The 14,154-nt window shown below is 33.9% G+C and overlaps 1 protein-coding gene across 1 annotated transcript in view; it reads left to right on the forward strand.

The window, feature by feature from the left end:
• Positions 1-14,154, forward strand: part of LOC114343134 (eyes absent homolog 3) — a 246,123-nt gene that overhangs the window by 26,731 nt on the left and 205,238 nt on the right. The window contains exon 2 of the mRNA XM_050658608.1: positions 6,160-6,206. Coding sequence (XP_050514565.1) covers positions 6,160-6,206 — 47 coding nt within the window. The remainder of the gene's footprint in view (positions 1-6,159; positions 6,207-14,154) is intronic.

Here is a 14,154-nt window from a genome sequence, read left to right on the forward strand (position 1 = left end):
ACTTTGTAGAAAATCCAGCTCAACCTGAACGCACTCCTTGGGTATGATGTTTTTTCGTGGGTTTGTATGGCTCCGTCTTTGCTCATGAGTTTGGTGAAAGATGTTAAAGGTTTCGTGACAAGGGTTTGGGCTGTCATCCCTTTATTGTGACCATATTTTTCATTAGAAAAATAAAATGCAATACTTGTAAAACAATTCCTTTTGACTGTGCGAAAATACTAACCAACTCCTTTGTTCTAAGAGCTAGTGACCCAAGTAACGCTTCATTTCTTTTTTATTCTTTGTGTGCATAGAATATGGAAATTGATACGATTTTGATGGCTGTAAAAGTCGTTCGAACAATTGGCACTTTGTAAAATTATCAACATTTTGATTTATAAAACATCCTATGTCATTCGTGAAGTTTCTGTTACTGTCTTTGTTCAATTCTAGTCCAGAAAACATATTTATCCCCTGTTTTGTACATATATATATATGTGTTTGATATTAAAAACATTTGAACTGCAAATATTTAAATTTATATTTTTTTAAATTCTCGGAGGGGGCCATGGCCCCCTCCCTGGATCCGCCCTTGTATATTATGGGGTTACCTCTTTAAATAGTGTGCTAGTTCCATTACTCAGCAGAATGTAAGTATCTCCACACGTTTTTTTCTTTTTTACAGTCACAATTTTAACCTTTTCGCTTTAATCTAACGTGGAATCTAGGCAGAAGATGAAGATGTTCTGAATTAGAACGAAAACGTTCTGCAATACATTTGGATGACATTTTAGATAGTTTAATAAACGATTTTATACCAGTATACAATTGAAGTTTTTACCTCTGTATGAGTTTTTTTAAACATAATTATGGTATACAGCCAACTATTGGGATTTTCCCATTGACTTTACATACGTATTTATTCTCGCTGAGTGTACTGTATGGTTTTTGTAATGGTTTTCAATGAAGTTATATTGTTCCATTTATCTTTGTTTTGGTAAAGGGCTGACTTTACCATTGTAACACAACCCACTAATCGCCAATATTAAACTTAAAACGTATCTAGAAACGCCATAAAACGCCTAGATTAGAAGTAAGAAAATTGATGACCAGAAGATAAGTTAAAACTAGAAATTCCTGAACTAAATAATTTTATAATCATTTCACTTATTTTATCCAGAGCTTCAAATTTATATTATTCTGATTATTTCTTCATAGGAGATTCTGAATTCTGACCAATAGAAAGCTACAGAAATAAATTAAACTGATTATTTTTTGATGATTTTAACTTCCAATCGTATAGTGTTAGTAAGATATTTGATCACGTGTTTAATTCTGTCCAATCAGATTAAAATTATACTGAGAATTATTTACTGTAGAAAATTACCGATAGAATTTTTTTAAGTAGATTGTTTTTGTTTAATGGCAACCAGTTTCCTAGTTTTGACAACTGTCACATTTAAGAAAGTACCCATAATATACGTGTATTAAAAAATAATCTTACGAATATCACACGACAGTAAGAATAAATAAGAAAATAATGCTTCATTTTTACTCAAATTTGTTGTCATTGGGCAATAGCCACTCGAGCCCTGCGGGCTCTCGTGTCTATTGTCAGACAACAAATTTTCGAAAAACTGTCGCATTATTTTCAATTTATTCTCACTCTCTTGTGATATTATACCCGATAATTTTTAATTTCGCGTCGTCAAGTATATTACGTCAGATGCCCTTCGTTGCTATGAAAAAATACATTCAGTGACATTAATGACAATTAATGTTTTAAAAATTATAAAAGTGATGACTTTCAACCGTCAAATATTTATAACAACTGTGTGTTTAATTGTACTAATTTGTACTTACATAAATAAATTACAATAAAATTTTGGTTTTGAACAGTTTTATTCATGAAATAACAACAAATTGCACTCGATCTCTAAAATTAATATAGAATTTTAGAGCTCTTGTGCAATTACTACTGATAATAGTAATTTTAGGAACGCTTTGTAGTCCTATTTTAGCTGCATAAATAAATTAGTTAAGTACATATTGCAGTTAATAGAGATAATGCTTTTTATGACCAGATCGTCCGATACGTCAGTTAATTCCGAGAAACTCAACTACAAAATTGGCTATCAGTGTACCATCTTTAAACTGTTTGCAGTAAATATGTAGATACAATTTAAATATTTGTATGGCGAATGTAAGCATATGGAAAACAAGAAGCAGATATTTTAATGAAACTAAAGGCTAAATTAAAATGTACGAAATGTGTTTAATTTTTTATTTTGATATCATTTATCAATAATTATTGTCATTATTGATCTTTAATTGAACCGTCGCGCGTGGAGTTGAATGAGCTTTTAAAAAAATGCAAATTAATTCTTGTAGACAGATAATCTTGCATAAAAATAATATTTAACAAGATGACCCAAAAAATACTATCGTGGTTTCTTCTGATCATCATCATCGATGGCGTTACAACTCAAGTTCTGTAGTATTTGCCGCCTTTACAATTGAGGCCATGAGAGCCAGAGTGGCCTAACTGATTTGAACATTACTTGACATAATCAAAGAAAATGATCAGAAGTTGTTTGTTTGGGTTTATATGACTGCCCTATCCCCTGTTTGTCCCCTGTTTGTCGTGCTTGTGCCACTATTTCCCATTATCTCACTCCCATTTTCTCCAGATCTTCTCTGACTGCCTCTTTCCACCTTTTTCTAGGCTTTCCTACAGAACTTCTCCCATCTGGCCTTTCCCAAAACACTGTTTAAAAGGGCACTGTCATTGATGCTTATCACATGTTTGTCCATCTTAGTTTATTGGTCTTTATACATATACTTATGCCTTATTATACAGGGTGTCCCGAAAAGATTGGTCATAAATTATACCACAGATTCTGGGGTCAAAAATAGGTTGATTAAACCTCACTTACCTATATACAATAGTGCACACAAAAAAAATTACAGGCCTTTAAAGTTACAAAATGAAAATCGATTTTTTTTAATATATCGAAAACTTCTAGAGGTTTTTTATTAAAAATGGACATGAGGAATCTTTATGGTAGCAGCATCTTAAAAAAAAATTATAGTAAAATTTGTGTACCCCATAAAAATTTTATGGGGGTTTTGTTCCCTTAAACCCCCCAAACTTTTATGTACGTTCCATTTAAATTATTATTGTGGCACCATTAGTTAAACACAATATTTTTAAAACTTTTTTGCCTCTTAGTACTTTTTTCATAAGGCAGTGTTTATCGAGATATTTTGAATATTTGTCGAATCCACCACCTATTTGTATATGGTTAAGTATGATTATAGACACCTGTTAATAATCTGAAAATTTATTTATAACTTAAATTTTTTGGTATATTTTGAAAAAGAAGCCACATCTCGATAAAAGTTGACTTATCAAAAAAAGACTAAGAGACAAAAAAGTTCTAAAAACACTGTGTTTAACTAATGGTACCACAATAATAGTTTAATTGGAACGTACACAAACATTTGGGGGGTTTAAAGGAACAAAACCCCCATAAATTTTTTATGTAAATATAGTAAAAAAGTAGCCGCATCTCGATAAAAATTGGCTTATCGAAAAAATACTAAGAGGCAAAAAAGTTTTAAAAACGTTGTGTTCAACTAATGGTACCACAATAATGAATTAATTGGAACGTACACAAAAGTTTGGGGGGGTTCAAGGGAACAAAATCCCCATAATTTTTTTATGGGGTGGAAAAATTTCACTATAATTTGGTTTTAAGGTGGGCCTGTCATAAGAATGATACATGCCCGTTTTCAATAAAAAATCTTTGAGAGTTTTCGACATATTGAAAAAAATCGATTTTCATTTTGTAACTTCAAAGGGCTGTAACTTTTTTTATGATCACATTTGTACTAAGGTAAATTAAGTTCTACCGAACTATTTTTGACTCCAGAATGTGTGGTATAATTTATGACCATTCTTTTCGGGACACCCTGTATATACCAGCAATAATTTATTTACTTTTCTTTTTGTGAGCTTCGATAGTTCGCTTCCATAAGCGACTGATATATTGCATTTTAAAGAAGATCTGTTTCCCGTCACTATTCGAGTTTAAACTTCTTCGTTCTTTTCTGTTGTCATTGATGATTGTTGCTCCTAGATATTTACATTCTTTAACGTCGACGTTATGATCGTTTACAGTAGGTAATGTTTTGCTTTATTCGCCGTCGTTCGTATTTTGAGACGACTATGTATTTTGTTTTGTCTTCATTTATTTTTAGACTGATATTTAGTGAAGCTTCTTCAAAACTCGCTTCTTCTTCTGATCATCATCATCATTCTCTTTGCCTTATCCCTATGCGGGGTCGGCTTCCCTAATTGCATTTCTCCATACAATTCTATCTTGGGTCATATCAATATTAATCCCCTTTACCAACATGTTCTGCCTAATCGTCTCCCCCCACGTCTTATTTGGTCTTCCTCTCTTACTCCTTCCAGGAATCTGCACTTCAGCAATTCTTCGTATTGGGTGATTAGCGTCCCGACGTTGAACATGACCAGACCATCTCAACCTATGCTCTCTCATTTTGGCATCAATTGGTGCTACACCTAGACTTCCCCTAATATACTCATTTTTAATTTTATCCTTTTTTGTCACTCCACTCATCCATCTAAGCATTTTCATTTCCGCCACATGCATTCGTTATTCCTCTTTCTTTTTCACTGCCCAACATTCAGTTCCGTACATCATAGCCACTCTTTGGCTGTTTTATAGAATTTTCCTTCAATTTCATTGGAATTTTCCTGTCACACAGCACACCACTCGCTTCCTTCCACTTCATCCATCCAGCCCTAATTCTACTGCATGCATCTCCATCTATTTCTCAATTACTCTGTAATACCGATCCCAGGTACTTAAAACTATTGCTTTTTACAATCAGTTCACCATCCAAAGATATCATTTTATTTGTAGTAACTCCATCTTTAAATGAACATTGCAAATACTCTGTCTTTGTCCTACTAAGTTTTAAACCTTTTTCCTCCAGAGCTTGTCTCCACTGTTCCAGTTTTTGTTCTAAGTCTTTTCACTATTTCCTACTAACACGACATCATCAGCATACATTAAGCACCATGGAATGTTACCCTGTAGTTTCGTTGTTATCTGGTCCAAAACTAATGAGAATAAATACGGACTAAGCACCGAGCCTTGGTGCAATCCTACTTTCACATGAAATTTATCAGTCTCTCCCACACATGTCCTAACACTAGTCGTTACTCCCTCATACATATCCCTCACAATCTTTACATATTCACCAGGGACTCCTTTTTTATAAAGTGCCCACCACAGAATCTCTCGAGGAACTCTATCATATGCTTTCTCAAGATCAATGAATACCATATGAGCGTTTGTTTATTTACTCCTGTATTTTTCCATCAACTGCCTTATAATGACAATTGCATCTGATAATGAAAATTGCATCTGTTGTTGATCTGCCCTGCATAAAGCCAAATTGATTCTCGGATATTTCGGTTTCTTCACGTATCCGTCTATCAATTACTCTTTCCCATATTTTCATGGTGTGGCTAAGCAGTTTTATAGCCGTGTAGTTTGTACATTACAGCTCGCTTCTTCTTCTGATATAGCTATAATATTATTTAGACTTTTTTAAATGTTCGCTAACATTATTTTATTGTTTAGGTCTTCTTAACATCCCTCGCAGGATCTGATTTGAGTGGTCTTCTAGCTCGGCGAATTTTACTCTTGCGGTTTTTTCTACCGTCAGGATAGAAGAAAAATTTTCTATAATTGGTCAAACCGAAGTCAGGGGAAACCCTGATGGAGGTCCGTAGCGATTCTGACGTGCAAATCGATCGTCGGAACTGGGTACCTACATATGGGAAATACGTATTTACACTACTTATTAGCTTGTTTGTTTGAATACAATTTCGTCATTGTGTCAATTAAGTTAATACACTTACACGTTTGTATCATTGAAATATTGCTGAATCTAATTACTAATTTTTGAACCACTATGTCAAACAATAAACATCTTCTCTTGTCTGACGTCGTTGATGATATTGAAGAACAGACGAACAGTTTTAAAATATTACAAAATAGTATCTTACCTAATAATAATTTGTATAAGTTCTAGATTTATATATGTAACAAAATAAATAAATATGAATTGTTTTTCTAGGTGAAGCGGTCCAGGGAAGATGGTGATTCTCCAACAGAAAAAGAAAGGTAACAAATCACATTAACTAATAACTTTACTAAACCTTAGAACAGAATCATAGAAATTTTTGATTTATTGTAAAATATAGAACCATCCAGAAAAATCCTAAGAATTTTCTTTCATTATTTTTGAAATTTATAATTTATTCAATAAATTCGTAGAGTAATTAGTAAATATTGTAAGAAAAGTAGGTTTCATTCATCACCTATCCATCAGATAGGTTTTAGCACCTATGATATGACATTACATAATATACCTCTATGTTTAACTCAATATGTAAAGTTTCGTATGGGACATACCATGGTAGGTACGCTAGTACCTCTCTTGCATTCCTTTATCATTCTTGCATTTTTGATTGAAATTTTTGTAATATCTTAATGTTAGTGGTTTATTGCATATCCTTAGGTCCAGATTAATCTGTTTTTCACATTATTTTTTTCGTTGGAGTAAGGTCCTATTTAGGTATTTCGTCTCAGTTTTGATGAATGTCAATAGTATTATCCATGCTTATAGGCAGAGTGTCCCCTTTTAAAAGCTACACGTGTTAAATTATCTGCATTTAACTTAATTTTCTAATTTCTATATACAGTTTGGCAATATATTGAAATGATTCTAGAGTTTTTGAGTGTCTCTTGTAGGATCAGCTTCTGAAGACATAATTGCAGTATCATTCGCGAATGTTGCAGAGTTTGTCATCAGTTAGTGTTATACAGTATATACCTAATATGGTATAGTTAGACCCAAACCCAGACATCCAAAGTGAAAGTTATCCTCCAACACCAAATTGTTCTATATGGTCCACATAATGTTCAGAAAAAAGTCACACCATTTTGAGCGTCGGGTTTGGGGGGGAGAGGGGGGAGAAATCTGCAAATTCCTAGTTTTTTACGTTTTTCGTCAATATTTCTAAAACTAAGCGGTTTAGCATGAACAACCCTCTACACAAAATTGTTCTACATTAAATTTGAAATAAAAAAGGCTCTATGCATAACCCTTCTAAAATGAACGGTTCCAAAGTTACGGAGGTAGTAAAGTATAATTGGTCCAAAAAAAGGCCTAACAAAGACATCCAAAGTAAAAGTTTTCTTTCAACACCAAATTGTTCTATATGGTCCACATATTGTTCAGTAAAAAGTTACACCATTTTGAGCGTCCGGTTTGGGGGGGAGATGGGGGAGAAGTCGGTAAATTAGTAGTTAAGTTAGTATTAAACATTATGTGGACCATATAGAACAATTTGGTGTTGGAGGATAACTTTCACTTTGGATGTCTGGGTTTTTGGTATAGTTATATCATAAATATTGCCCAAAAAATATAAAAAGTATCGAAAACCTCGACTTTTCACCCTCCGTAACTCTGGAACAGTTGATTTTGTAACAATTATGTATAGAACATTTTTTGTATTAAATTTCATGTAGAACATTTTGGTATATAACATTGTTTACGTTAATGCATAGTTTTAGAAATATTGATGAAACACGTAAAAAACTACTAATTTACCGGCTTCTCTCCCATCTCCCTCCCAAACCGGACGCTCAAAATGGTGTAACTTTTTACTGAACAATATGTGGACCATATAGAACATTTTGGTGTTGGAGGAAAACTTTTACTTTGGATGTTTGGGGTTAGGCCTTTTTTGGACCAGTTATACTATACTACCTCCGTAACTTTGGAACCATTCATTTTAGAAAGATTATGCATAGGGCCTTTTTTATTTCAAATTTAATGTAGAACAATTTTGTATAGAGGGTTGTTCATGCTAAACCGCATAGTTTTAGAAATATTGGCGAAAAACTTAAAAAACTACGAATTTACCGATTTCTCCCCCCTCTCCCCCCAAACCCGACGCTCGAAATGGTGTGACTTTTTTCTGGACATTGTGTGGACTGTGGACCATATAGAACAATTTGGTGTTGAAGGATAACTTTCACTTTGGATGTCTGGGTTATGCCATCTTTTGGATCAACTATACTGTACTAATATACCTAACAGAATAAAATCATTAACTGAGAATTAAAATGAGGAGATTTAGTTCGTCGAGTAGATGTTGAAGCAATCCTGTGTGTCAAAACTTCATCAACAACTGGATCCATACCAAAGAATATGAATATCTGGCATCTGTCAGTCTCTGTGTATGCAAATATTCTTGCGATAATAAACACAGAGTCCAGTGGAAAGATGCATCATTAGTCATGAAGAAAAAGCGAAGAGGAAAAGCAGCAGAAGGGCAGAAAAAAGAGAAAAATCAAAGAAACAGCTCTCATCTTACTAAATAAAGAAAAACGTGTTGCAAACACAAACCCAAGAATGTAACAAGGCTTTGTTACAAATACTGAAAGAAGTCAGCAATAAGTATATTACCAACATTAAATAATGAGTTACTAGCAGGTCAGGGTTACCATCATCTAACTAAAGGATTTCCTGTCCGGAAATCGGAACGTCAAAACAAAATGTAATTGTAGTTTCAGAACCTCCATAAATGGAATTCTCATTATGATTTCAATGATATATGAATTATCCAATAATAAAAAAATGATTTTTTATTACCGTACACTTTTTTGGTCAGCTTTATAGCCTGGACGGCTATAAAAATTTGTAAATTTTTCAATAATTTAGTCTGTGTCGTTTATTTTTATTACTATTAGCATTGTTTATCTACACAGTCTAGTTATACAATGCTATTAGAAACTATTTTAAATTACTTCCTGTTAAGTCACTCTGAGAACACGGAAAGCTTTATAAATTAAAAAAAACTGCTGTTTCGGAATACGTTTAAATAATTTAATACTTTTGTGTTAAAACAATCAACGGATCCTTTTTTATGGTAAGGGTACATATCATCATCATCATCATCCAACCAATTTACGTCCACTGCTGGACATAGGTCTCCCCCAATTGTTTCCACACTTCACGGTTTTGTGCTGATTTTTGCCAGTTTTTACTAATCCGCCTGATATCATCTGTCCATCGTGTAGGCGGCCTTCCTCTACTTCGTTTATCTTCTCTTGGTCTCCACTCCATCGGCCTTCGTGCCCATCTTGAATCTTTCAGCCTGGCGACGTGTCCTGCCCAGTTCCATTTGAGCCTGGTGATACGTTCTACAACATCTGCGATACCGGTTGTTTGTCTGAGATCTTCATTTCTTATTTTATCCCGTAGAGTTACGCCCAGCATGGATCTTTCCATGCGCCTTTGAGCAACCCGCATTTTCGACGCTGTTGCCTTGGTTAGAGTCAGTGTCTCTGCTCCATATGTCATTACCGGTAGCACACATTGGTCAAACACTTGTCTTTTTAAACCGATCGGTATACTGCTCCTAAATATGTCTCTCAGAGCTCCGTAGGCTGCCCAAGCAAGAGTTAATCTTCTTTTTATTTCGCATGTTTGGTTATCTCTGCCAATTCTAATTTGATGACCCAAGTAAATGTACTTTTCCACTAGTTCTACTTCTTGTTCGCGTATAATCAGCTGTCCGGTAGGAATCAGATTAGTCATAAATTTAGTTTTAGAAAAGTTCATTTTCAGGCCTATTTTCCAGCAGATAGCGTCTAACTCATTTAGCATTTTCTTTACTTCTCCTAGGTCATCAGTTTTAAGGACTATGTGATCTGCAAAACGAAGATGATTTAACTTTTCTCCATCTATTTTGATCCCTTTATTGTCCCAGTTGAGCATCTTAAAGGCATATTCCAGAACAGTTATGAATAGTTTTGGCGAGAGTGTGTCGCCTTGTCTTACGCCGCGTTCTATGCTTATTTGTTTGGTTTTATCATGTAACTTAACACTCATTGTTGCCTCTTTATAAATATTATAGATGAGTGTACTGTAACGGTAGTCAATGCGGCATTCATTTAGAGCTTCTAAAATGCTATCCAGCTCTATCGTGTCAAAGGCTTTATGAAAATCCACGAATGCTAGGACAAGGGGTTTATTATATTCTATTGACTTCTCAATTAGTAACTTGACTGCCTGCAGATGGTCGTTTGTCCCAAAGTTTGATCGAAATCCAGCTTGTTCTTTTGGCTGGTAAAAATCTAGCTTCTTTTCTACTCTTGATGTCACTACTTTTGTAAAGAGTTTGTATAAGTAGTTTAGCAGGCTAATGGGTCTATAATGTTCTAAGTCTGTCTTATCTCCCTTCTTATGCAAAAGTATTGTTACTGCGTTTTTCCATTTTTCAGGTATCGACTTTTGATGAAGGCATAAGTTGAAGAGATTTTTTATTTTACCTATAAGAATGTGGCCTCCGTTTTTAATGGCCTCTATTACGACTCCATCTTCACCTGGTGCTTTTCCATTTTTCATTTTTCTCAGTGCTTGATGGATTTCGCTAAAGGGTACACAATTACTTGTAATTCAAGAAATATACGTTTTAGTTACCAAACAAATCGACTGTTTATACTCAAAATTAAGCTTACAACCAAGTAGGTATATCCTCAACTTCAAACCAAACTAACCAAAACACTCTTCCTTCATATAGCAACCAATCTTAAAAGTCATTCTAAAAAAACTGACGAAAGTCTCACGAAACAATTGAGTCCGATGACATTTTAGTAAAAAGTACTGGTCAAAAGCTTCTAGACTAGGAGCCGCTATAGGTGAAATTGGCTAATCATTTTAGGCGCGATAAGACCTATTACTTAAATAGTAGAACCTAAAAGAAAACGTATGAACACTGTGCCGTCACTTTTTAATGGCACATCAAACTTTCCACTTATGAACGGGATAAATAAATTAAAAAGTACCTTCCCTTACTACAAGAATTCAATTTTTTTCATTTTTTATGTTCTAATTCTATGTGATTAAATAATAAGACATAGCGTAATTTTAACCCACCACCCCCTTCCCCCACCATCAAAAACTTCATTTTCGTTTTTGTTTTTTTTTAGGTGGGATGAAATCAATTTTAAAATTTCAAAAAATTCATAGGCATAGTTGAGGCTTTTACAAAACACGTCTATTTTTTATAGATCCGTAAGTTGAATGTATATAACCTCAAAAAATTAAAAAAAAATTTTTGGAAAAAGCATATAACTTTTTTTTGAACGTAGCTGGAGTTCTAATTTTTCCTTTATTTTATGTATTTTATCAAACCCTATGCTTAAAATTTTTTCCGATTTTTCCGTAAGATTCACCACCTTCAAAAAATGAAGTTATGGGGTTTTTGGGGGGTTGAACGTGTTTCTCCCATTTTTATATATTCCAAAGGATTCAGTTACTTCAATTTACATATAGCCTATACAAAAACATTGATTTAATCTATTTTAAAGTCCATAAACTAGGAAAAATCCCCAAAAACTCCCAAAGAAATACTTTTTTGGATTTTTGAAGGTGGCGAACCTTACGAAAAAATCTGAAAAAACTTGCAAACATAGTGTTTGATAAAATACACAAAATAGAAAAAAAAAATAGACCTCCAGCCATCTCCAAAAAAAGTTACACGCTTTTTTCCCAAAAAAAAAATAAAATTTTTTTTGAGGTTATGTACATTCGGAAGAACCTATGGATCTATGAAAAATAGACATGTTTTGAAAAAGCCTCAACTATGCGTATGAATTATTATAATTTTAAAATTGATTGGATCTCACCAAAAAAAAAAAAAATAAAAACGAAAAATGAAGTTTTTGATGGTGGGGAAAGGGGGAAGGAGGTGGTGGTTTAAAATTACGCTGAGTCTAATTGTTTAATCACATGTAACTTAAAAAAATGAAAAAAATTGAATTCTGGGAGTGAGGGAGGGTACCTTTTAATTGATTTATCCCGTCCATAAGTGGAAAGTTTGATGCGCCACTGTCGACGCATGTGCCACTAAAAAGTGACGGCACAGTGTTCATACGTTTTCTTTTAGGTTCTACTATTTAAGTTATAGGGTCCCATCGTGCCTAAAATGATTAGCAAATTTCACCTATAGCGGCTCTTAGTCTATTACTCAAACACAAATATCTGGACCATTGTGTACACCAGAAATTATATTTGTAACACCAAAGCCAACAGTGACAGAAAACAGATTCCATTGTTTCATTTATTGAATCCTCAAAGGAACTAATTTTGGCAGGTATACACGACAACGATTTATCGTAGCAATGTCACTGTGCAGTTCGCTTGTGCAGTTTTATCGAACTTGAGGCCAAAAATTGACGCAGATTTTTGGTTGGTGGAAACGATCGACATCAAAACAAAATTGTTTTGTTTTTTGGAACAAAATTCGACATCAAAACAAATCTTTGGAACAAAATTTATTCGATAAATCGTTGTCGATCGCGGCTGCACAGTTTTATCGTAGTGTATAGAGTAGACGGAAGTTGAACCAATCATTCAGTTCGTTCTCAAGTCTTTTGATTTTGATTGACTGATTTATTTCTATGGCCTCTGGGAAGCTAAAAAGTTGTATGAAGGCATGGTTTATAATATGCTTTATCAAAATAACAAGACGCGGGGCTAATCGTTTCTATAGCCTTTAGGTGTGAGAATATGACTTTCTTTTGAGAAGCCATTCCTTACACCACAGGCTCCTTGATTTTTCTTCTGTTATTGAACAAAATAAGCCTGGCTATCGCAAGCGCGTCGTCTTTTATCGCGGACGACATGTTTATGCAAATGATCAATGCAAATTTTGTAGAGGTTTGGACACTCAATGGACGTTCGATAAACTGCACAATCACATCGCTACGATAAATCGTTGTGTGTGTGTTATCGATTTTCCTGACTGTGGACTTGATCCATTAGCCGAACTTTTTGCTCTACAGATATTTACCTCATATATTGTAATTAAAATAAGATTTTGTATTGTAAAAAGTTATACCTAGATACGATAAATCCAGGGCCCCCGTCACCGGGCGTGCAACGCGTGCGACGCACGCGGTCGCAACCCCAAAAGGGCGCCAAACCGAAGGTTTGGTTAATAGGAAATATTTATTTTAAATGAGGTAATCATTTTTTTAGACAATTTGAATTATAATTTTTTTATGAACACCTAGCGAAATCCCAAAAATTATATACTGTGTTATTATTGAAAAAATGATTACCTCATTTAAAATAAATATTTCCTATTATTAACACAATTGTATTTTTAACACAATATACCTAATGTCCGCATTCCTATTTTGCAGTGAAGAAAAAATTAATGTCTTCTAAAGTAATATTTGGGGTATGATGCATAGTTCCAGATATTTATTGTTCAATAATTATGGACTGTACCCCAGATTCAAGTCATATAAAAGCAAGTAGACCTAATTTTACGTTATGTAGTATTAAAAGATAATTCTAAAAAAGTTCAAATAAAAGAGAGTTTTTTAGCTTTCTACTTATTTGACACTACAGAGGAATCACTATTTAATTTTGTAGTTAAATTACAAAATTTTAAATACAAGAGACATGGGAGGTAAAGGGTGTGATAACGTTGCCTATATGCGTGTATGATAAGGGTAGGATAACCCTCGAGATTTTTTGTTCCACGCTCTGCAAATAGCTTAAATTTAGTATTGAATGATGCTGCTAATATAAAGTGTCAAATGAAATAGTAAACTTTTTTAATATTGTACAAGAACTTTACGTATTTTTCACTTCCTCCACAAAAAGATGGGATATTATAAAACTACATGTTCCTGAGATAAATCTAAAACCCCAAAGTGATACAAGATGTTCGAATAGGATAGACGTTATAAATCCATTCAAATTTCATACAATTAAAATTTGTGAGAATCTTATAGATATAGCAGATAATGATACCTTTAACATAGAAAGTAGACAGTACTAAAATAATTGATCAATAGACCGGGAGATATTATGGAAGTTCAGCCACGAATTTCTGAGTCCTGCCCTATTCAATACTACTGGAGGTAGTGACGAGCGAGACTGGTCTTGGGTCTTGCGGTCTTGGTCTTGCAGCAAGACCAAGACCAAGACCGCCTTTTGGTTGCAAGACCAAGACCAAGCTTGCAAGAACAAGACCAAGAC

Source organism: Diabrotica virgifera, chromosome 8, assembly GCF_917563875.1.
Source record: "Diabrotica virgifera virgifera chromosome 8, PGI_DIABVI_V3a".
NCBI classification, from domain to species: domain Eukaryota; kingdom Metazoa; phylum Arthropoda; class Insecta; order Coleoptera; family Chrysomelidae; genus Diabrotica; species Diabrotica virgifera.